The sequence below is a fragment of the Triturus cristatus genome, chromosome 4_2 (assembly GCF_964204655.1).
Source record: "Triturus cristatus chromosome 4_2, aTriCri1.1, whole genome shotgun sequence".
Classification (NCBI taxonomy): Eukaryota; Metazoa; Chordata; class Amphibia; order Caudata; family Salamandridae; genus Triturus; species Triturus cristatus.
Window position 1 is genome coordinate 48,997,629 of NC_140586.1, and position 22,720 is coordinate 49,020,348.

Consider the following 22,720-nt stretch of genomic DNA (forward strand, 5'->3'; position numbering starts at 1 on the left):
GGCAAAGTGCTGAAATACAAATTACAGAGACTGAGTGCAGGTACAAGGTTCCCAGAGACAGAAACCAACTCTGCAGAGTGATATAATAACAGTATTCCAGTCATCTTCAATAAGCCCTCCCTCTATCAAAAACACATACCTTCTGTACCTTGTTTATGCGCTGAGCCGCCCGGTTATCTTTGGCTTTTTGCTGCAAAGGGGGAGAGAAATGTAAAACAGTAAAAGCAGAGACATGCAGTTTAGATAGTTAAACAGAAGAGAGGAAAACACAGTGAAATGGTTAACACCCATTACAACGAAATTATTACAACGACTACCATTACCCCGCATTCCAACACAACGCAACTACCATTGCTCCGCAATGCCATTACAACGCAAGGCATTACAATGCATATGCATTTATCGTTGCATGCTTTTACAAGGAATTTTGCTGTAAAGGCATGAATGATAAATGCATATGTATTTTACATGCAAGTATAGGGTTTGGGTTTTGGGGTGTAGGGGTATATGTTTTGGGGAGCCAAGGTTAATTTTAAGGTTCAGGTTCTTTTGGGTTTTGGGGTTCCCAGGGTAATTTTAGGGTAGGTTTGGGGTGCAGGGGTAATTTTAGGGTAGGTTTGGGTTTTGGGGTAACCAGGCTAATTTTAGGGTTTAGTGTGGGATTGGGGTGCCCAGGGTAATTTTAACGTATAGTGGGTTTTGGGGTTCCCAGGGTAATTTTAGGGTTCAGGGTGGGTTTGGGTTTTGGGGTGCCCAGGGTAATTTTAGGGTGGTTTTGGGGTGGCCAGAGTAATTTAAGGGTTTAGGGTGGTTTGTGGTGCTGGGGTATTTTTAGGGCTTAAGGTGGGTTTGCCTTTTGGGGTGCCCAGGGTAATTTAAGGGTTGGGGTGGTTTGGGATGCAGGAGTATTTTTAGGGTTCAGGGGTTTTGGGATGCCCAGGGTAATTTTAGGGTTCAGGGTGGGTTTGGGTTTTGGGGTGCCCAGGGTAATTTTAGGGTGGTTTTGGGGTGCCCAGGGTAATTTAAGGGTTTAGGGTGGCTTGGGGGATGCACAGGTATTTTTAGGGTTCAGGGTTTATTTGGGTTGCCCAAGGTAATTTAAACGCATAGTGTGGGTTTTGGGGTGCTGAGGTATTGTTAGGGTTTAAGGTGGGTTTGGGTTTTGGGGGGGCCAGGGTAATTTTAGGGTGAGTTTGGGTTTTGGGGTGACCTAGGGTTCAGGGTTTGAGTTTTTGGGTGCCCAGGGTAATTTTAGGGTGGTTTTGGGGTGCCCAGGGTAATTTAAGGGTTTAGGGTGGCTTGGGGGTGCACAGGTATTTTTAGGGTTCATGGTTTATTTGGGTTGCCCAAGGTAATTTAAACGCATAGTGTGGGTTTTGGGGTGCTGAGGTATTTTTAGGGTTTAAGGTGGGTTTGGGTTTTGGGGTGGCCAGGGTAATTTTAGGGTGAGTTTGGGTTTTGGGGTGACCTAGGGTTCAGGGTTTGAGTTTTGGGGTGCCCAGGGTAATTTTAGGGTGGTTTGGGGTGCACAGATGTTTTTAGGGTTCAGGGTGGGTTTGGGTTTTGAGGTGCCCAGGGTAATTTTAGGGTGGTTTTGGGGTGCCCAGAGTAGTTTAGGGTGGTTTGGGGTGCTGGGGTATTTAGGGCTTAAGGTGGGTTTGCGTTTTGGGGTGCCCAGGGTAATTTAAGGGTTGGGGTGGTTTGGGATGCAGGAGAATTTTTAGGGTTCAGGGGGTTTGGGTTTTGGGGTGACCAGGGTAATTTTAGGGTTCAGGGTTTGATTGGGTTTTGGGGTGCAGGGGTATTTTTAGAGTTTAGGCTGGGTTTGTGTTTTAGGGTGCAGGGGTATTTGTAGAGTTTAGGGTGGGTTCGGGGTGCAGGAGTATTTTTAGGTTTCAGAGTGGGTTTAGGGGTGGCCAAGGAAATTTTGGGGCTATGGGCTTTCGGATGACCGTGGGTATGTTTAGGGTTCAGGGTGGGTTCTGGTTGACCAGGGTAATTTTAGGGTTCACAGTTTGTTTGGGTTTGAGGGTGCAGGGGTATTTTTAGGGTTCAGAGTGAGTTTAGGTTTTGGGGTGACCAGGGTAATTTTAGGGTTCAGGGTTTGTTTGGGTTTTGGGATGACCAGGGCTATTTAAGGTTCAGGGTGGGTTTGGGTTGACCAGGGTAATTTTAGGGTTCAGGGTTTGGGTTTTGGGGTGCAGGGGTATTTTTAGGGTTCAGGGTGGGTTTAGGTTTTGAGGTGACAAGGGTAATTTTAGGGTTCAGGGCTTGTTTGGGTTTTGGGGTGCAGGGGTATTTTTAGGGTTCAGGGTGGGTTTGGGGGTGCGGGTAATTTTAGGGGCAATTGTAAAAAAAAATATATATATATATATTCACTGAAAAAACCATAGGTTTCACACATGTTATAGTTAGCTGGACATTTTACTGATAAAAAACCAATGAAATTCCCCCGTTATAGTTACTGTAGGCAACTATAACTCACGCGACCGCAATCCTCTGCTGATGCTAATACTGTATTTAGACACTTATTTGCCCATGTCTTCTTCCATTAAATTTTAGCTATACATATATTACAAATATTTTTTTTTCATAAAGGCACATATGTCATCAGCAGAGGATTACGGTCGCGTGAGTTATAGTTGCCTACAGTAACTATAACGGGGGAATTTCATTGGTTTTTTATCAGTAAAATGTCCAGCTAACTATAACATGTGTGAAACCTATGGTTTTTTCAGTGAATTAGCAAGGTTTTTTAAATGCTAATTCCTAACTATAACGTGTGTGAAACCTATGGTTTTTTCTGTGAATTTGTACGTTTTTTTAAATGCTAATTTATTTATGTATTATTTTTTATATATTTATTTTGCAATAAACTACGTATTAAAAATTATTATTATTTTTTTTTTTGGTTTTCACCCTGCGAATAATTTTTTTTTTTTTGCAAAAAAAAAAATTTTTTTTTGTGTTTTTCAGGGTGCGCGCACTGTGCGCGCACCCCCGCGATTTTTAAAAAAAAAAAAAAATTTTTTTTTTGCCTTCGGGGTCCTTCAGGGACCCCCTGACAAAGGCTAGGGGGTCAGGAACTCTCTACCCTGCCCCCTTTTCACGTTCGCCACCTTCCTTTTTCACTCTCGCACTGAAAACAAACAAAATGGCGGCCGACACTTCCTGATTTCGACCGATTCGAACGTTGACTAACATGTAACCACCAATCAGAATTACGCTCGCGCACGTTAGGGTGCTCGCACGGTGCGCGCACCCTGCGCGCATATATATATATATATGCTTTTAAATGCTATTTTCTCCGGAAATACTGAACAGATTTACACCAGACCTACAAAAGGCACTTCCTTGACCTAGGGACTACCTCTCTGCCAAATTTTGAGTAATTCTGTTCAGCCGTTCGGGCTGTAGCTCGTTCTAAAGGTCCTATGGAAAAATGCATGGGAAAAACGCGTTTTGGGACCCCCCTTTTATCTCAGCCCCCGCTTGACGGATCCCCCCGAGACTTTCAGGGTAGGAGCGGAGCGTAGCGCCCCACCTATTTTGAGAAATTCGCGAGGATTCGTCGACCGGCGCCAAAGTTATTCAAAATAGAATGTTGAGGTTTTCCTATGGAAACGTGGTCCTAACTATAACTACCTACTGGCGACCGCCAGTAGGTAATATATATATACATATACATATACATACACACACACACACATATATATATATATATATACACCCATACTTTCATACACACATACTTACCTTAACCACTTTTGCAGAGTATATGCCTTTACCACGAATGCCTTTGCGTTGTAATGGCATGCGTGGTAAAGGCATATTCATTGTGAAAGTATGCATTGTGATTGAAACGCATTGTAACAGCACTTGCGTTGTTACAAATGTGTTGTGATGGTATGCGTGGTGTTGACATGCGGGGTAACATCATATATTCCAATGGAATCCACTCAATCAACACGACAAACTCTGCTTCGTTTCACTGACAAGCTGTGTGGAACAATAAAAACAATCAGGGCATGTACCAGTGCTGCCAGAGGCGCATACGGGATGTTCCATGGACACATCAATACTCCAAGGAATCTCCGAGATGAGAGATTGAGCACAAAAGTGTAACATCTACGTGGTTCAGAGACACATGGCAGTTGAAAAGCGGAGAGGAGGGTATGAAGCACAGTGGTATTGGAGGGCTATGGTGCACACTTACCACCACTTCAAAGGCTCCAAGACCAGAGATGTAACAAGCAGACTTGAGATGAATAAGCAAAGATTCCAGCATAGCATAATACACAACTTACCAGGTATGGAGCTTTGTCAGGGGCAGGGACTTTCCTCCAAAGCTTCATAATTTGCTTACACCGGTTGGACCAATCTAGAAAACAAAAAAATCCTTAATGGCAACTCATGTACTTTATTTCAGTCCTCACTGCCTGTCCTTTAGAACTGGTTGAAAACGGTCAGCACCTCTGGAAGCATTGGAAATGCATAAGGTTATCACTTTAAAGGATTTGAGTCATCCATGCACAATTATCTGTGTTATGAACCCAATACAATACTGTCTTATCACCTACAAGTGCACCCAACTGGTACGGGCTACATTTATTACAAGCAATCCTTTACCAGTTATGGTGGTGGTTGTAATGATGCAGTGTTTGACAATGTGTGGGGCTGTACTTGCTTAAAAGCGCTGTGAAGGAGGCAGCACAAGATGATAGTTGGTTACCTATAACCCGGTTTCTCCTTCAGGGAACTTGCCATTAAAGTCAAACACTAAATAGTACATAACATAAGCAGGATCTTAAGGCATTTTCTTAAAAAACTTATATCTTGAATATTTCTCTTCAGAAAAAAGTTTTAAAATAAAATATTTTGATGGGCTATCCATGGGTTATTTTTGCCAAATTATTTTTATTTTCTGTACAAAGCAGCTAATTCTACATAAAAGGCACTAGAAAAATGTTGTGACATGAATAAACTTTCGCAAATCTTTGTATAACCAGGGACACATAGGAAGAGGGACATATAGAATCAATCTTTAGCAGCTAACACTCTTCCATAAGGAAGAATACTTCACAAGAATCTCATTATGCCCAGTCAGTGGTAGTAAGATAACTTAGGATTTTTTTTAAAGAAAATTAGGATGCTGTCTAGAATTTAATATTCCTCTCTTGTGGGTGGGGGGGGGGAAGGGAGGGAGAAGTTACTTACCTGTAATCCTAGTTCTCTTCCAGGGGTATCCACAAAGTCATAAGCACTGAATATTCCCGCCTATGTGCGGGGACTCCAGAAATAATAAAAATTATATATATGAAAAACATATATACAGCGCTATATATATATACACATATATCATTTTTTCTCATACCAATGCAGCCCCCATCTAGGAGGCTAAACAATGCAATAATAAATATAATGCTTTTGCAAACACATAACGTTGTATAACACACAGGAGGGCAAGTACTACTTGAACTCTTTTTTAATGAGTAAACCTCATGAAAAACTGCAAAAAAAGCTGACATTGTTAGCCTACAGGCTGCATTGTAAACCAATAGCATAGAAAATGAAAGCATTTGCACACAAAAACTGGCACCATGCCTTTAAGGCAGCCATGACCCCCAGCTTCCCATCATGCCTCAGGGGTGACAGTTAGGTCAGTTGTACAAGTTACTTACCTTCGGTAACAATGTATCTGGTAGAGCAGATTCTAGCCGCAGATTCCTTAACGTAGAATTATCCCCAGGCGTGAGACTGGACCCGGAAAACTTTCTTGCCCAGCATCTCTGCTCGCCGGGGGGGCGGTACCACGCGATTCTGCCCTGACGTCTTCCGCGGGCGTGACGTCAGCGAGGTAACATAAGCCCCACCCCGGCGCTGATGTCAGTTTGCTTCGGATAACTTTTCCACGCCACAACGAGGAGCCATCACAACAAAACTGAGAAGAGCATGGGAACAGTGTGCGAAAAAACCAGAGAAACAAAATAGAGAGAAACAAAAGGTGAGGAACAGCACCAGTTGGCACCAAAAGGCTACAACAGCAAAGCCAGAGCAGGAATAGAGCAGAACACCACTCTGAGGAACAACTGTGCAAGCCAAGGTGATAGCACCAGGTGGCACTAAAGCACCATAAGGCCAGAGCTGCAAAGCCATAGCAAGAAAAGCGCAAAGCACCACTCCGTGGAACCACCGTGCAAGCCAAGGCGAGAGCCATCCTGGAGGCATAAGCATGTGAAAGCGCCGTGACAAAAGGAGAGAGGGTCTGGAACCACAACCAAAGAGTGAAGGGCCACAAGCCCGGAACAGAGGAGCAACAGCAATCCATCCCCAGACCACACTTCCAAGGATGGCCATAACTCCTGAAAGGAGTAGGAGACCAAAGGACAGGCAAAAGAATCCCCAACAAAGAAGACCGCAAGGGGATCAGGAACTCTAACGGAGAGAAAAGAGCCAAAGTAGGCTCTTAGACTGGAGAGAAACTAGCTAAAGGGATGCCTGACCAGAAGAAAACGAAAAGGACAGCCGCAGAAAACAAGCCACCCTGAAGGAGGAGACTGCAGAAACACAAGCAGAGGGTCCTCGCAGAACAGTGAAGAAGGGCGGGTCGTGAAGCAATCTGTGGCTAGAATCGTCTCTACCAGATTGAATATGCTACTTACCAGTATGCATCTGTTCTTGGCATGTAGGGCTGCTGACATTCATATCTGTGCATAGATCGCCGCCTAGTGTTGGGTCCGGATGTTTGCACGTTGTTGTCCTGGAAGAGTCTTCGAAGTATCCTTGGATAGGTGACTCCTCCCCTGGACTACAGTGCGCATGGGCATCCTCTCCATCCTCAGATTGTTTTTCGCCATTGTGGCAGTGATGGAGTAGATACAGAAAGTGATGACCATGCTTGCAGTAATTCTTAGAGCTGCAGCTGCGACAGGCGCCGGGGAGGAGGGAGGGCGATATGAATGTCAGCAGCCCTACATGCCAAGAACAGATGCATACTGGTAAGTAGCATATTCAGTTCGAGGCATGTGGGCTGCTGAATTCATATCTGTGCATAGAATACATAGCAGTGCCCTCTATTGGCGGCGGCTACCCGTGCCAGCTGCAGCGGTCTGAAAAAGTGTTTTGAGAACAGCCTGTCCTACAGCTGCCTGCTGTTTTGACTGCACATCTACGCAATAGTGTTTTGTAAATGTGTGTGTAGTGGACCATGTGGCTGCTCTGCATATATCATGCAGGGGAATATTTCCTAGGAAGGCCATGGAAGCCCCCAACTTACGTGTTGAGTGGGCTCGTGGTGGAATAGTTAATGTGCGTTTTGTTTTTTGATAACAGATTTGAATACACTTAACTATCCATCTGGCTATCCCTGCTTTGGAGATGGCGTTACATTTGTGGTGTGGGGCAAAGGCAACGAACAGTTGTTTTGTCTTCCTGAAGGGTTTAGTCCTATCGATGTAGTACATGAGGGCCCTCCGTACATCTAGTGTATGTAGTGCCCTTTCTGCAACAGTTTGTGGGTTTTGGAAGAAAACTGGCAGTTCAATAGTCTGATTCATGTGGAACTGCGATATTACTTTGGGCATGAATTTGGGGTTGGTACGTAGTACGACCCTGTTGGTGTGAACCTGTATAAATGGCTCTTGAACGGTTAGTGCCTGGAGTTCACTAACTCTTCTTAGGGAAGTGATCGCTACAAGGAAGGCCACTTTCCAGGTAAGGAATTGAATCTCGCATGAGTGTAGAGGTTCAAAGGGTGGACCCATCAGGCGTGTGAGGACCAAGTTGAGGTTCCACATTGGAGCCGGTGGGTGGCTTGGTGGAATGACTCGTTTGAGTCCTTCCAAGAATGCTTTGATGGCAGGCACTCTGAATAGAGAGAGGTGCTGCCTGGTTTGCAGATAGGCTGAGATTGCGGTCAAGTGGACACGTATAGAGGTGTACGCCAGATTGCATCGATATAGGTGTAAGAGATAACAGATGATGTTTTGGGTGGATGCGTCCAGCGGGTTGATGTCATTATTACCGCAATAAATGACGAACCTTTTCCATTTGGCTGCATAGCAAGCTCTAGTAGTGGGTCTCCTGGCCTCCTTGATGATGTCCATACAGTCAGGTGGCAGGTTGAGATAGCCAAACTCTAGGACTTCAGGAGCCAGATCGCCAGATTCAGCTGTTGCGGATCTGGGTGCTGAACCTCTCCATGGTTCTGCGTCAAATGCGCGGGTTTGATCCGCAGCCTTTGATGCGGCACCACGGAAAGTTCGAGGAAGGTGGTGTACCACGGCTGTCGTGCCCACGTGGGAGCAACTAGGACGAGTGTCAGGGAGTGTTGTCGGAGTTTGCGGGCCACTAGCGGTATCAATGGCGCTGGGGGAAAAGCGTACGCAAATTTGCCGGACCAGTTCATCCATATCGCATTGCCCTGCGACTGCGGATGTGGGAATCTGGCGGCGAAGCTTTGGCATTTTGCGTTTTCGCTTGTCGCGAATAGGTCTATCTCCGGATGACCCCACTGCTGGAAGTACGGTTGGAGTACTGATGGATGTAACTCCCACTCGTGCATCTGGTGGCTGTGTCTGCTGAGCAGATCCGCCATCTGGTTGTCCTTGCCAGGGAGGTGTTCCGCCATGAGGAACATGTTCCTTTGAATGGCCCACTTCCACATGCTCTGAGCCAGATGAGACAACTGTGGAGAGTGTGTTCCTCCCTGTTTCTGTATGTAGTACATTGCGGTCATGTTGTCCGTCCGGATCAACACGACCTTGTTGCATAGATGTACTTTGAATGCCTTCATGGCTAGGAAGATTGCCATCAATTCCAGAAGGTTGATGTGCAACTTCTTTTGTTGTGTTGTCCATAGTCCTTGCACTGTGTAGTGGAGTACATGAGCTCCCCATCCCTGGAGAGACGCGTCCGCTGTCAGTACTATCTGTGGGACAGGCTCTTGGAATGGTCGGCCCTTGCAAAGGTTTTGTGGATTACACCAATGCAGAGAGTTGTATGCCCGACCGCTCACCAACACTAGGTCCTTTAACTGTCCTTGAGCCTGATTCCACTGACGTGCTAGGCACTCCTGAAGTGGGCGCATATGTAATCTCGCGTGCGGGACTATGAAGATGCAGGAGGCCATCATGCCTATCAACTGCATAAACACTCGCGCTGGAAGTGAGTGATTGGGTTTGAACTTGGAGATCAGCAGTTGTATGCTGTTGATCCTCACTAAATTTGGCTGAGCTGTGGCCGCCAGAGTGTCTATAGTCGCACCTAGGTACTGTTGTACGTGTGCGGGCTGGAGATGGGACTTTGGATAATTTAGTGAGAATCCCAGACTGTGAAGAAGGTGAATGGTGCGGGACATGTGGCTTGCACATTGCTGGGCTGACTTCGCTTGAACGAGCCAGTCGTCTAGGTAGGGGTAGACGTGTATATGCTGCCTCCGTAGATGTGCTGCCAACGTAGCTAGGCACTTCGTGAAAACCCTGGGCGCTGTTGTCACGCCGAAGGGAAGGACTTTGAACTGATAGTGCTGCCCCTGAACAGTGAACCTGAGGTATTTTTTGTGTGAGGGGTGGATGGGTATGTGAAAGTACGCATCCTTGAGGTCTAGTGTGGCTAGGAAGTCTCCCTGCTTGAGAAGCGGAAGGACTTGCTGTAGAGTGAGCATGTGAAAGTGCTCTGAAAGAATGTACTGGTTCAGGGGTCTCAGGTCTAATATAGGTCTGAGCGACCCGTCCTTTTTTGGAATTAAGAAGTAGAGGGAGTACACTCCCGCACCCTGCTCGTGGATGGGTACGACCTCTATAGCGCCTTTTAGAAGCATACTTTGCACTTCTTGCTGTAAGAGCGTTAAGTGCTCTGAGGACATAGGACGGCTTCTTGGTGGTATTGTGGGTGGAGTGGAGGTTAACTCCAGACAGTAACCGTATTTTACAATATCTTTGACCCACCTGTCCGTGGTGATGGAATTCCACGTGGACAGGAACCTTTGTAGCCTTCCCCCGACAGGTGTTATGTGGTCGGGAGGAAGGGTGAGGGCGCCACTGCTTGTTCTTGGGGGAGGACCTGGTGTTGCCGTAGCCGCGTCCTCTGCCCTTTGTGCTGGAGCCACGATATCCACCTCGGGTGTTTTTATCATAGGTGGTCTGTGTATTGCCTTTGTTATATGTTTGTTGTGACCCCTGTCCTCTACCTGCTCCCTTGTTTCCGGGGCGACGAAAGGAGCCGCTCCGAAAAGATTGAGTTTGTAGGGCGCCCATGGACTTTGCAGTGTCCGTGTCCTTTTTTATCTTTTCGAGGGTGGTGTCAACCTCTGGCCCGAATAAATAGTCGGGGTTGACGGGCTGGTTCAGTATATTGTTTTGTACCTCAGGCTTGAATCCTGAGATCCGTAGCCAGGCATGTCGTCGCAGCATGACGCTTGTGTTTATGGCTCTGGCAGCCGTGTCTGCAGCATCTAGTGCGCATTTGATGGAAGCGTTCGTTAGTAGCTGTCCTTCTCTGATGAGCATTTCTGCGCCTTCCTTGAACTGGTCAGGGAGATGTTGGAATATTTGCTCCAGTGTGTCATAGTGCGCTCTATCATAGCGAGCAAGGAGCGCTTGAGTGTTGGCTATGCGCCATATGTTGGCAGCTTGGGCGGCAACTCGCTTGCCAGAGGTTTCTAACACCTTGGACTCTTTGTCCGGGGGAGGAGCGTCACCTGTCGTTTGCGAGTGTGCCCTCTTGCGGGCATTCGCTACGACGATGGAGTCGAGTGGTAATTGTCCTCTGATGTAAGTAGGATCCCCAGGCGCTGATCTGTATTTTTTATCAATCCTGGGGTTTATCACTCGTGCCCTGGTGGGTTCTTTGAAAATGTCCTTGGCTGGTTTGAGGACCCCTTTCAACATTGGCAGAGTCTTTACATGTCTTTCTGAGGATGCAAAGGTGTCCATTAGAAAGTCATCTTCGATGGTATCAGAGTGAAGCTGTACCCCATGGTTATTTGCAGCACGTTCGATTAGAGCGTTGAACGCCGCAGTATCCTCCGTAGGAGATGTTTTTGCCCCATAGAGTTGTTGGTCCTGTGCATCGAGAGGTGCACTGGGGTCTGCAGGGTCGCCCCAAGTTTGATCAGGGTCCTGCTGGTCATCAGGGTCCGTGTCTACATGGTAGGGGACTTGGTCATCCATGTAGTCCTCTAATGCATCCGTGTCGGAGCGTGTGGGGGAGAACCGGTGTGGATACTGGTAGGATGAATGGAAGGGTTCATAAAGGAGAGGTTCCGATTCTGCAGGCAACTTCCTCTTTAGTGGGATCCTGAAAGGGTCCAATGGCGGCTCCGAAGTTATCCTTCGGTCGTGGAGAATCATCCTGCCAGTGTCGGCGTCGATGATACGTGCCGGAGACGTCTCAGCAGGTGTGAACGTAGGTTGGGTGACCCGTGTCCTGAGTTGGAACATTTTTGGGATTGTCGACGGAGGCAAGCCGAAGGTAATGTTGGCCGGCACCGAAGAGGCTGCTGGAGCTCCGATCGAACCGGAACCCGACGTGTCCTGGAGGACAGCTGTGGTTTTGCTGCCTTGAGTCGCACCAGGTCGTACTTGGGGCGCCTTCGAGGCTTTGGCACCGGCCAGGCTCGTAGAGGCGGCCGTGGATTTTTTCGGCGCCGGCGGTTCATCGAGTCGAGGTGCAGAGATCACCGTCGAAGTCTTCGATACCTGAGGCTTAGGTGTCGTCGAGGCAGTGATGCGAGACACAGCAGTCGGTACGGCCCTTGGTGTCGTTGGTGCCGGTAGCCGAGCAGGTTTGTCGGTGCCGATGGCTTTTTTCCTTTTGTCGACTCCGTCGCCCGCTTCAAGTTCGGCACCGAAGTCCCTCTTGGTGCGGTCGGTGCCGACGCGGTGCGCTGGCGTCGAAGGCCTCGATCCGACCAGCGCCACTTTCAGTTTCGGTGGAACCGGAGAAGCTTTCGGTTTCGGTTTTGTGGTAGGGAAACCAGCCTGTTTATATAGTAATGGCTGCCGCTGAACGTCCGAGGCCGGGCCCGAGGGCGGAGCCGAAGAACTGCGGGATGGGTCTCGGGTAAGGCCCGAAGGCGATCCCTCGACCGGAGCCATAGGCTGTGGCACTGGTGTTTCAACGGTTTGAACAGGTAGGCCTTGTTCATCATTGGAGCTACTCTCTTCGGCCCCTAAGGCCTCCTCGTCGTCTCCTACCTGGGTGTCGTCTTCACCTCTGTGGAAGAGTGACTCGTCTACCTCGTCCGATCCGGGTTCGTGTTCGGAAACGGGACTGGAAGCCAAGACTTCTAATTCCTCTACGTCTTCGGCCTCGTCGAAGATGTCTGTTGGGGCCGGTGCCGCGTGCTGCGCCTCGAGTCTCGCCGCTCGTCGATTCCGCAGAGTCTTCTTGGAACGGAACCGAGCACAGGCCATGCATGTCGATTCGTCGTGGTCCGGCGAAAGGCATTTGTTGCACACCGGGTGGACGTCGATGTGTGGGTACTTCGCATTGCATACCGGACACCTTTTGAATGGCGTCCTCGATTCCATCGTCGAAGTAGTCGATGGACAGGTAAATGCGAAAACAGTCGGTGCTGAAAGTTAGTAAACTAACAGGATTGGATCGAAACCCGATCGATAAACAGTACCGACGCAAACTAAAGGCCTTTTGGCCTCGAAAAAATATTTTCCTAACTTGAGCTAAGATAGCACATCCGAACCCAATGGCGGAAAAAAACAATCTGAGGATGGAGAGGATGCCCATGCGCACTGTAGTCCAGGGGAGGAGTCACCTATCCAAGGATACTTCGAAGACTCTTCCAGGACAACAACGTGCAAACATCCGGACCCAACACTAGGCGGCGATCTATGCACAGATATGAATTCAGCAGCCCACATGCCTCGAACACATCGTTACTGAAGGTAAGTAACTTGTACATCTAATAAAGACTACTAGCTGCAGATTCCCTAACGTACAATAGATACCCTAGCCATACCCAGAAGGGAGGAGGACCTGCGAGCGAGCCTCCCCACCAAGAGAGACACAGTGCCCCAGCAGGGGACATGTCACAGGGACAAGAAGGGAAAGACCAGGATATCCTAAGCCCAATCAAGGGAGAACCGCCCAACACCCCGCAGGGGCAGACAGCGCCCGAAAAGGCCTTAAGGAACACAAGGACCAACTCAAACCCCAGAGAGAAGAGGGAGAACCGGAGGCAGGGCCCGCCTTAAGAAACACATACACAGTGACAGAAAAAAGCTGAACAACCTCAGCCGCAAGCAGCGGACAAGCCAGGAACGGCTCCACCGCCAATAGCGCAGATGGAAGAAGAAAGGCACAGTTGCGCAAAGCCCCAGCGGAACCAGAGGCAGGGGCACAAGGGAATACATCAAAGGCCACAACGGAGGAATAGAACAAGTAGGCCAGCACGGGCATGCGCAGCCAGCAGCAGGCAACACCACGGAACGGCGCACCCAGGACAAGCCAGAGGCCAGCTGAAGGCAGAGGCCAGGGAGGGCCAGGACACACCCCAAAGGAGGGGCCGGTCCAGAAAAACACACACACACACACACTGACCCACGAAAAGTGGAACCAGGCAGAAAAGAAAGAGAGCGACAGAGGATGGACCAAGCCGTCCACCAGAACACAGAAGCCAAGGAAAGTCCCCTCCGGAACACCAGACAGAGGACCAAGCCGAAACACTGGACAGAAGTGCGGAACCACCACAACACGATGCCGCAGACAGCAGGCCAGACTGGTCTAGCAACATAGCGAACAAGGAGAAGGACGGACCTGGATGCAACGCAAGCTGCATCAAGACAATATGCACGAAGATCGCACCTGCGACATACCGTGACGCCACGGAGACCAAGGAGCCCGAAAAGGGCAACCACACCTCCCCAGCATCTGACAGAGCTATGTAATAGCTACAAGTACCCCACATAGGGTATGTTACGTCCCAAGAAACATAGGAACACCTCTTAGGAAAACATTTCCGCAGCAGAGGACAAACAGAAAGACCTGCGGAGAAAAACGCAGACGGCTTGCCAATCAGCCAATAAAAAAGACACAGAAGGCCTAATCTCAGGACCTATACAGGCTTACCAACAGAAAAAAACAAGTCAAAAAAGGGCCGGACCAGCAGCCAATAGCACCAAAGGGCCAACGGAAGAACACTGAAGGCACACCAACCAGACAGAACACGCAACCGGGGCTACCGAACACTAGACCCCAGAGTAACAAGGGGAGAACACCTTCCAGAGCACAGCAGAGGACTGACAGCCAGGTTTACTGAGGAGGAGGAGGACGACGCCCCGCAGGGAACCGCTGAATAGCAGAATCCGCCGGGGCATGAAACAAGAGTGCCATCAAAAGGGAGGTCAACCAGACGCTCCCTAACATCTTCAGGTAAAACACTGTCCCTCAACCAAGCATGGCGACGGAGGGCCACCGAAGAAGCCATAGTGTGACCAAGCACCTCGGAGACATCCAGTGCTGAGCGAAGAATAAACGCGGCCAGCTTCCGGACATCCAACACATGGTGCCTCAAATCAGCGCAGGAACCCTCCTGAGAATCACAAGACAGAAGGAACTCTGCAGAATGCCACAAACTGGAAGTGGCTCTGGCCAACACGCAAAGTGTGTCGAGCGCCCGCAAGGCAGCACTGGAGGAGGCGAAGATGTTACGCCCCCACGAATCTAACCACCAGGCCTCCTGTGATAGAGGAGAAAACACGGAGGGCAAAGAAGGAAAGGCAGTCTGCAGAAGAGGGCCCCTGGTAGAAGGGTGGAAGGAAAGGCAAACAGGATCATGCGGAGCAGGGCGGTGGCGGTGCAGGAGCAACTGGGGCACCGGGTCCCCGTGGCATGACGCCCCCAGCCTCCCAAGAGCGAAGCTTCGAAAGGAAGAAGCAGCTCCCGTCCACCAGAGCCCTGATGGAGAACTTCAAGTAAATGGTCCGCGGGGAAATGGGCAGCCGGTTCGTCCATGCGCGAAATCCCAGCGGCCGTGGAGACAGCCCGGGCGAAGGCAGCACTCGCTTCCGTAGGGCAACGTGGTGGAGAGAGCAATTCCTTAGTGGGAAACGGCTGTAGGCTAAGCCGGCCATCCCCCAGCTCAACCGGAGGAAGAAACGGCCAAGAGCGAACAGGAGAAGGCTGGACAAATGAGTGGGGAGCCTGAGGCGCCTCCGGGGAAGACTGGGGGCGCGGGGACGGCGAGGAGCCCGCTTTGGAAGACGCCGGGGAAAAATCCATGACGCGGAGTCCCGCCCCGGGACAAAAAGATACAAAAAGCAGTCCAACCTCTGGAGAAGAGGGGGCCTGAGAAGACGAATAGACGACCCGATGCCGTGGAGTCCGCCACAGGCGCCAGCTCAACGTCGGCCGGTGCCGAAGAGGACGCCAAGATGACCTCCACCACCGCCGGCGCAGCAGGGGAATGGGGTGGGGCCGGGGCAGCTAAAGAATGCCGCCGACTCGACTTCCGACGAGGCAGCCACCTGCGTGGAGAGACGAGGGGGACCCAGGGACGTGCCCTGGCCCCCAGCCAGCCCCTGCGGCGCCGCCAGGGCTGACAGCCGCCGGCGCCTGAGCGACGTCGGACAAGGCCGCCGTCGCCTGCCCAGAAGACTGAGGAGGACTTGAGGACGAGCCACGAGTCCCGGCAACCTCCCGCGACACCACAGGGACCCCCACTGGGGTTTGCGGCGAGGCAGAGGCGCCGTGGGCTGAAGGAGGGAACCCCGTAGGGCCGCACCCCGACAACACCACACTCCCACAACCTGGAGCCGAACCTGTCGGGGCCGGAGCCGCTGGCGACTCCGCAGAAGGCCCTGCACATGGCAGGGTATCCGTGGAAGTCCTGGGAAGGGAAGGAGGAGCCAAGGAGGCCTGCAGGGCCGCAGCATAGGCCTTCATTTGGGCTCTGGATGCCCCCACGCCGGGAAACGCTGGAGGCCACACGACCCGCGAAGCACCTGCGCCCTCCACAGGGCGGGGACCGGGCCTAGGGGACAAGCTGCGACACTTACCAATGGGGGGGGAGCGACGCCTGTGAGAAAGTGCCACCTTTCTTGCATGGTATGCCCCCATTTTTAGCTGAATTTCTGAATGTACTTTGACTGAGTGTGCCCTGGACTCCTGCCAATGAGGTGCCCAGGGCCTATGTTCCTTCACTAAACACACAAAACCCAAATTGGCAAACCCTGGCCGCATGTCAGCCCTTGGTAAATGGTACCCTACGTACCCAGGGCCTTGTGACCAGGGAAGGCCTCTAAGGGCTGCAGCACTCATTGTGCCACCCTTAGAGGCCCTGTACCCTTACACTTACACACACACACACACACACACACACACACACCCCCCTTGCAGGCTGGGTGTCTGGGTGCAAGACAAAACAAAGTCGACATGGCACACATCCCTGTGTGCCATGCCCATCACCTACACTGCCAGGGCATATATCAGCCACCCCTCTAGCTGGGTGCCCTATGCCAATGGTGTGGGAGCAGGAGTCCTGTGCCCCTACAGTACCCAGGTCCATTCCTGGGCACTGTAAGTGCAGTGCTGCCATTTAAGAGTATATGGTGCTGAGAGCTCGTCAAACACGAACTCCACAGCACCATAATGGCAACACTGAAGACTGAGAAGTTTGGTATCAAACTTCTGAGCACATTAAACCCACACTGATGCCAGTGTGGGATTTAATGTACCAAGCACCCCAGAGGGCATCTTAGAGATGCCCCCTAAAACCTAACCTACAATCCATGTCTGTTCTGAGGCTGCCTAGGTTGCCTCACAGCAGGCATGTTGCTGGACCCCTGGGTAGGCGAGCCCCTGCTCTCCTGGGCCTGCAACAATGCACATCCTGGGCGAGGTGCTAAATCTCCTCCCCCAGGATGGGCAGGGGGAAGCTTCAAAGGCCACTGCAACCCCCCCACTCTGGCGGGAAGCTTGGCCGGAAACCCCAAATAAGGACAGGGGATGTGCCAGCATGCCAACTCCACTCCTCAGGTGGGGGAGGCGAGGTGAAGTACATCTCCGGGCTCTCGCCATCTTGAAGATGGGAAGCCCTGCCCAATCAGGATTTGGCTACTGCCCCCCTCCCACAGGAGAGAGGCAGGATAGGGGGTGTACCCACCCCAGGACAGGGACCCATTGGTCCCTGCCCTTCACCTACCTGTAACGCCCCTAAATCTAGTATTTAGGGGCACCCTGAACCTTCCTTCCCCAGATTCCAAAATCCGAAGAAGAGCTAAAGAAAGAAGACCTGCCCGGCAGCTGCTAAGAAGAGGAAGACACCAACTGATTTCGCCCCAGCCCTACCGGTCGTCGACCCTCGAACCTGCTCCTGCTCCAACCCGGCATCTCTTGTGGCCAGCAACCTCACAAACCCCGGAGGACATGGCTACCTTTTGACTCTAAACCCCTGGGACTCCCATGAGTAGAGGCTCTACTCAAAATCTACTTCTAATCCCTGGCAGCAGCCTGGAACCGAGAACCCAGCACACTCTGCACCAGCCAAGCCTGGCCTGTGGCAGAGTGAACAAAGACCACCAGGACGACCCCGCAGCGACTGTGACCCAGAGTCCGGCACCCAAGGACCTCCCTCGACACTCCTGAAGAAGCCTGCAGTCTCAGAACAAGGACCCCCCCCCCCCCCCCCCCAACCGCGATCAACAGAGGGTACGATTTCCCGACACCAAAAGGCACCCCTGCACCCGGCGCCCCGCGGCACCCTGTGCCCAATCCCGGGGTACCTACCTATCCCCCAACTATCCAACTTAGCTCTCGAAGTGGTGGTGGCACCTGAAGAACCTTCGTCCCCGAGCTTGCAGTCTTTTTCTAAACCAGATATTTCCCATTGAAATCAATTGAGCGCCCGAAGGCTCAAAAGCACCCTGCACCCAGCCACCCGAGTGGCCCTGGCAGTGCAACCTCTACACTGATCTACTTCCCCACTTGCCCAGAGTAAGTGACCAGGAGCCCAGCTCACACAGCCGCGTGGCCTGCTAGTCAGCAGCCACCAACCAAGGCCCCCCTACCTCTCATAGGATAACATTGGGCCTAACTCTCTCTGCACCCGGCCGCCCTTGTGTCGCTGACGGTGAAACAACTGTACCTACCTGACCCTGGGAGACCCCTGAGTCTATGCCCAAAACCTTAACTCTGCGAGTCGAGTATTTACCTTGAAACCGATAACTCAATTTTCTCCATAGGGTAACATTGACTGGCTTTTTCCTGAAATTTCTTCTAAGTGTGGACTTTTCAAATCTTAAAATATTCACCAAAAATCAGCCGAGTAACGAAAACGAAAATACTCACCTGCTCTTAGGTGAGCTCCCAGTGCTGGATCTTGGTGCCCAGCATTGGCTCTGAAAAATACATACAACTGTACTTACCAGTAACCCAATTTTCTTCCATAGGAAATCATTGACTGTTTTTCTGTAAAATTTCTTCTAAGTGTCAATTTCTGTAATCTTTAAATATTCTTTAAAAATCATATAATATCTGAAAACGTAATTACTTATCTGTTTTGGATAAAGGTCCCAGTACTGAGTCTAGGCACCCAGTACTGGATTACAAAAGTAACGAGAACATACTATACCTGCAACTTGAATTTTCTGCCATAGGGAATCATAGACTGTTTTCTATGAAGTATTTTCTAAGTGTCAACTTTTAAAATAGCAAAATATTGTCTAAAAATCACAGTAATTAAGTCGACTTTATCACTTGATTCCAAGTACTGACCCAGGACTGAATCTAGGATCCAGTCCTGGAATTCCAAAAGTAATCCTAAAAATAATCTGTGGCAAATAACTTTAAACTTCCATTGAACTCAATGCATTATTGTGTTTAGAATTGTGTTGCCTATTGCAACCACTTGTAACTGTTTACAAAAGTCAATTGCATAATGCAAAAGTATTTATATAAAGCATCTAATTCTGAGAAAGTATATTTTAATACCCATTGTTGGTTCTAAAATAAAACAAGCATATATTTTTTATATATGAACCATTGGCCTAGAGTTAAGTTATTGAGTGTGTGAGACCATTTGCTGACTGAGTGTGTACAAAAAATGCTTTACCCTGTCCTCTGATACTGCCTTACTGCTCGACCAAGCTACCACTTTAGAGAGCAAGGTTATATCTAACTTTAGCCTCAGGGGACTGTGTACACCCTGTAGCTACTTGGGAACAGTATATACAGAGCCACTTTCTCACAACGCCCCTGCGGCCTCTGAGGAGGACGATGTCTGAGACGGAAGCGGCGGTTCCTGGACCCTTTCGCGGGAGACTGACGCGGTGACGACGCCGACCTGGACATGTGGGCTGAAAGGAGCTTCATCCGGCGCTCCCGCCGGGACTTCGGTTTCATCTGCTGACAAGCCTCGCAGTCCGTGGAGTGATGTTGCCCCCCCAAACATCACATACAGATGGGGTGAGGGCCCGTTGTAGACATCTGGCGTGCGCAAGACGAGCACGTCTTAAAACCCCAAGGCATTCGTGCACTGCTCTCAAAGGAGAAATGCAAAGCGTGAAAACAAGGCCTGAAAACAGGCCAGGGACACAATCCGGATCCGCGTGGCACGCGAAAAGAAGAAAACTGATGTCAGCGCGCCGGGGTGGGGCTTACGTGACGTCACGCCCGCAGAAGAAGTCACCCCCGCCGAAGACGTCGGGCGGAGTCGCGTGGTACTGCCCCCCGGTGCGCAAATATGCTGCGCAAGAAAGTTTTCCGGGTCCAGTCTCACGCCTGGGGATAATTATACGTTAAGCAATCTGTGTCTAGTAGTCTCTATCAGATGTTCTTTGCGTAACCCTGAAGGGCAGGGCACAAAGATATTGTTTAACAATGAAGTAATCTCATTTGCCTGGGTAGGCAGGTGGGTTGCTTATAACTGATGAGGATCCCCTCGGAAGCGAACTAGGATTACAAGTAAGAAATTTATCCTTCTCTTCCAGGGGATCCTCATCAATAGTCATAAGCACTGAATAGAATAGCAAGCCCATCTTCCGCCTGCGGGCAAATGAGAGTGAACGACCCAACTTACAACAACAACAGTAATCAGCTGTTGAACAGATTCCTCAAGGAGGCCTGGCCTACTTGGGTGTCTGCGCTGGTGTCTGAATCTAGACAATAGTGTCTTGTAAATGTAAGGACGGACCTCCAAGTTGCCGCCTTACAGATCTCAGAGATGGGCACGTTATTAAGGAAAGCAGTCGTAGCTGCCTTTCCTCTCGTGGAATGCGCCTTGAGAGCAGGCCCAAGGGGCTCTTGTGCCAATTGATAAGCTAACTTGAGGCATGAAACTATCCACCTGGAGATGGATCGTTTTGAGGTTGGAAAACCTGCTCTGATCGACCCATAGTTAACGAATAGTTGATCAGACTTTCTAATCGACTTGGACCTATCCAGATAGAACTTTAAAACTCTTTTTAGGTCAAGTGAGTGCAAAGCCCTCTCAGCTGGAGATGAGGGATTGGGGAAAAAGGTCGGAAGTGAAATGGTCTGATTCACATGGATATCTGACACCACCTTCGGAAAGAAGGAGGGATGAGTCCTCAACACCACCCTATTGAGATGGAAAACAGTGTACGGTTCCTTTGAACAGAATGCTTGTATTTTGCTCATTCTGCGAGCTGAGGTGATCGGTACCTGGAAAGCCACCTTCCACGTGAGGTGTTGCAAGATTGCTTTGTGGATAGGTTCGAAAGGTGGACCCATCAACTTTGATAGCACCAGGTTCAGCTTCCAAGGCGGTGAAGGAGGCAGGACCGGAGGGTAGACCTTTTTAAGACCTTGTAAGAAGTCCTTCACATCCTGTAACTGAAAGGAGGACCGCTGAGAAGGCGAACGCCTATATGCAGTAATGGCCGCTAGGTGCACCTTAATTGGAAGGAAACTTTAAGCCTGCCCTAGCTAGGTGAAGCAGGTTTGGTAAAATGACTTCCACCTGCCCCTTGGTGGGACTACAATTGTTTTGCACGCACAACAAATAAAAACGCTTCCACTTGCAAGCATATGAGTGCCTAGTGGACGGTCTCCTAGCTTCTTTCAAGATGGTCATGCAGTCTTGTGGCAGTCCTAAATGACCATACTGGAGAACCTCAGGAGCCATGCTGCCAAGTTTAGTGAGGGAAGGTGGGGGTGATGAATCCTCCCGTTCATCTTGGACAGCAGGTCCGGGCTGCATGGCAGTCTCCTGTGTGGGCATTCTGACAGGTGCAGAAGGTCCGGGTACTACCATTGCCTCAGCCAGTCCGGAGCAATCAGGATCATCCTCGTGTGTGAGTATGAGAGTTTGGTCACTACCTTCGGGATGAGTGGAAGGGGTGGAAAGGCGTACACAAATGCCACTGACCAGTCTATCAAAAGGGCATTCTCCTTCGACCCTGGCCGATAGAACCTTGAAGCGAAGTCTTGGCATTTTGTGTTTTTGTCGACCGCGAAGATGTCGATGCTGGGACGGCCCCACTCCTGAAAAATGTCTTAGAAGACCTAGTCGTTGAGTACCCAGTCTTGCCAGTCCTCGAAGTGTCGACTGAGAGCATTCGCTTGTGAGTTCTGCTCCCCGGGCAGGTGTACCGCTGTGATCGATAGGTTCTTTGCTAGGAGCCAATGCCAGAGAGCTTGAGCTTCCAGTGACAAAGTCCGTAAGCGAGTTCCTCCCTGTTGGTTCAGGTAGTACATGGTGGTGGTATTGTCCATCTGTACTACAATGGAGTTTGTCTGAATCGAAGGGAGGAAAGCCCTGAGTGCTAGATGAACGGCTCTCAGCTCCAACATGTTTATGTGATATGACCGCTCTTTTGATGACCATTGTCCTGTCTGGAGAGACCCCATGTGAGCTCCCCAGCCTTGGAGGGAGGCGTCCGTGATCAGCGTTAGGGAGGTACCTGATGAAAAGGAATCCCTACTCGCAGATTCTCCTTCTTCATCCACCATGGGATGGATGCTCTGGCTGGGTTTGATAGATTTATCTTGTCGTCCCAGTGAGCTGTTTGCTGATCCCATTTGTCCTCCAGATCCTGCTGCAAAGGACGCATTCTCAGAATGGCATTGGGGACCAGCGAAATGCAGGATGCCATCGACCCTTGCATGGAGGCAATCTGGCGAACTGACGGCATTTTGCTGTCCAAAATTTGTCTGCCTTTCTGTGTGATGGATCATTGTCTCTCCTCCGAAGGAAACACTTTTCCTACCTCGGAGTCTACCAGCACTCCCAGACAATAGATTTCCTGTGTGGGTTACTGAATTGATTTTTCGAAATTCACTTGAAGGCCCAGCCGGTGACAAAGCTCTAGGGATTGCAGGAAATTATTCCTCACGCTCTGGGGGGAGGGACTCTTCAACTACCAGTAGTCCAGGTAAGGGTACACAAAGATGCCTCTGCAACTTAGTGCGGCTGCCACCACTGCCATGCACTTCGTGAACACTCGGGGAGCTGACTTCAACCCGAAGGGTAGCACTTTGAATTGGTAGTGGGACGTTCCCACCAGGAATCTCAGATATTGTTGTGATGTTGACTGACCGGACCATGAAAGTAGGCATCTTGCAGATCCAGCTAACACATCCATTCTCCCTGTCTGAGATGTGGATATATTTGATGGAGAGCCAACATGCGAAACTTCTCCTTTTTGATGGACTTGTGTTCGCAGATCCAGAATGGGTCTGTATTCTGATCTTTGACCCTTTTTCACCAAGAAGTATCTTGAGTAGACCCCTCGACCTTGTG

The 22,720-nt window shown here is 50.1% G+C and overlaps 1 protein-coding gene across 7 annotated transcripts in view; it reads right to left on the minus strand.

Annotated features, from left to right (window-relative positions):
• Nucleotides 1-22,720, minus strand: part of KMT2D (lysine methyltransferase 2D) — a 1,389,531-nt gene that overhangs the window by 566,703 nt on the left and 800,108 nt on the right. For 6 of the 7 annotated variants that reach the window (XM_085600422.1, XM_085600421.1, XM_085600420.1 and 3 more), the window contains 2 exons: nucleotides 4,308-4,381; nucleotides 140-190 (listed from right to left, as the gene is read on the minus strand). In XM_085600422.1, the coding sequence (XP_085456548.1) occupies nucleotides 140-190; nucleotides 4,308-4,381 (125 nt within the window). The remainder of the gene's footprint in view (nucleotides 1-139; nucleotides 191-4,307; nucleotides 4,382-22,720) is intronic. The other variant, XM_085600418.1, reaches the window with a different exon arrangement.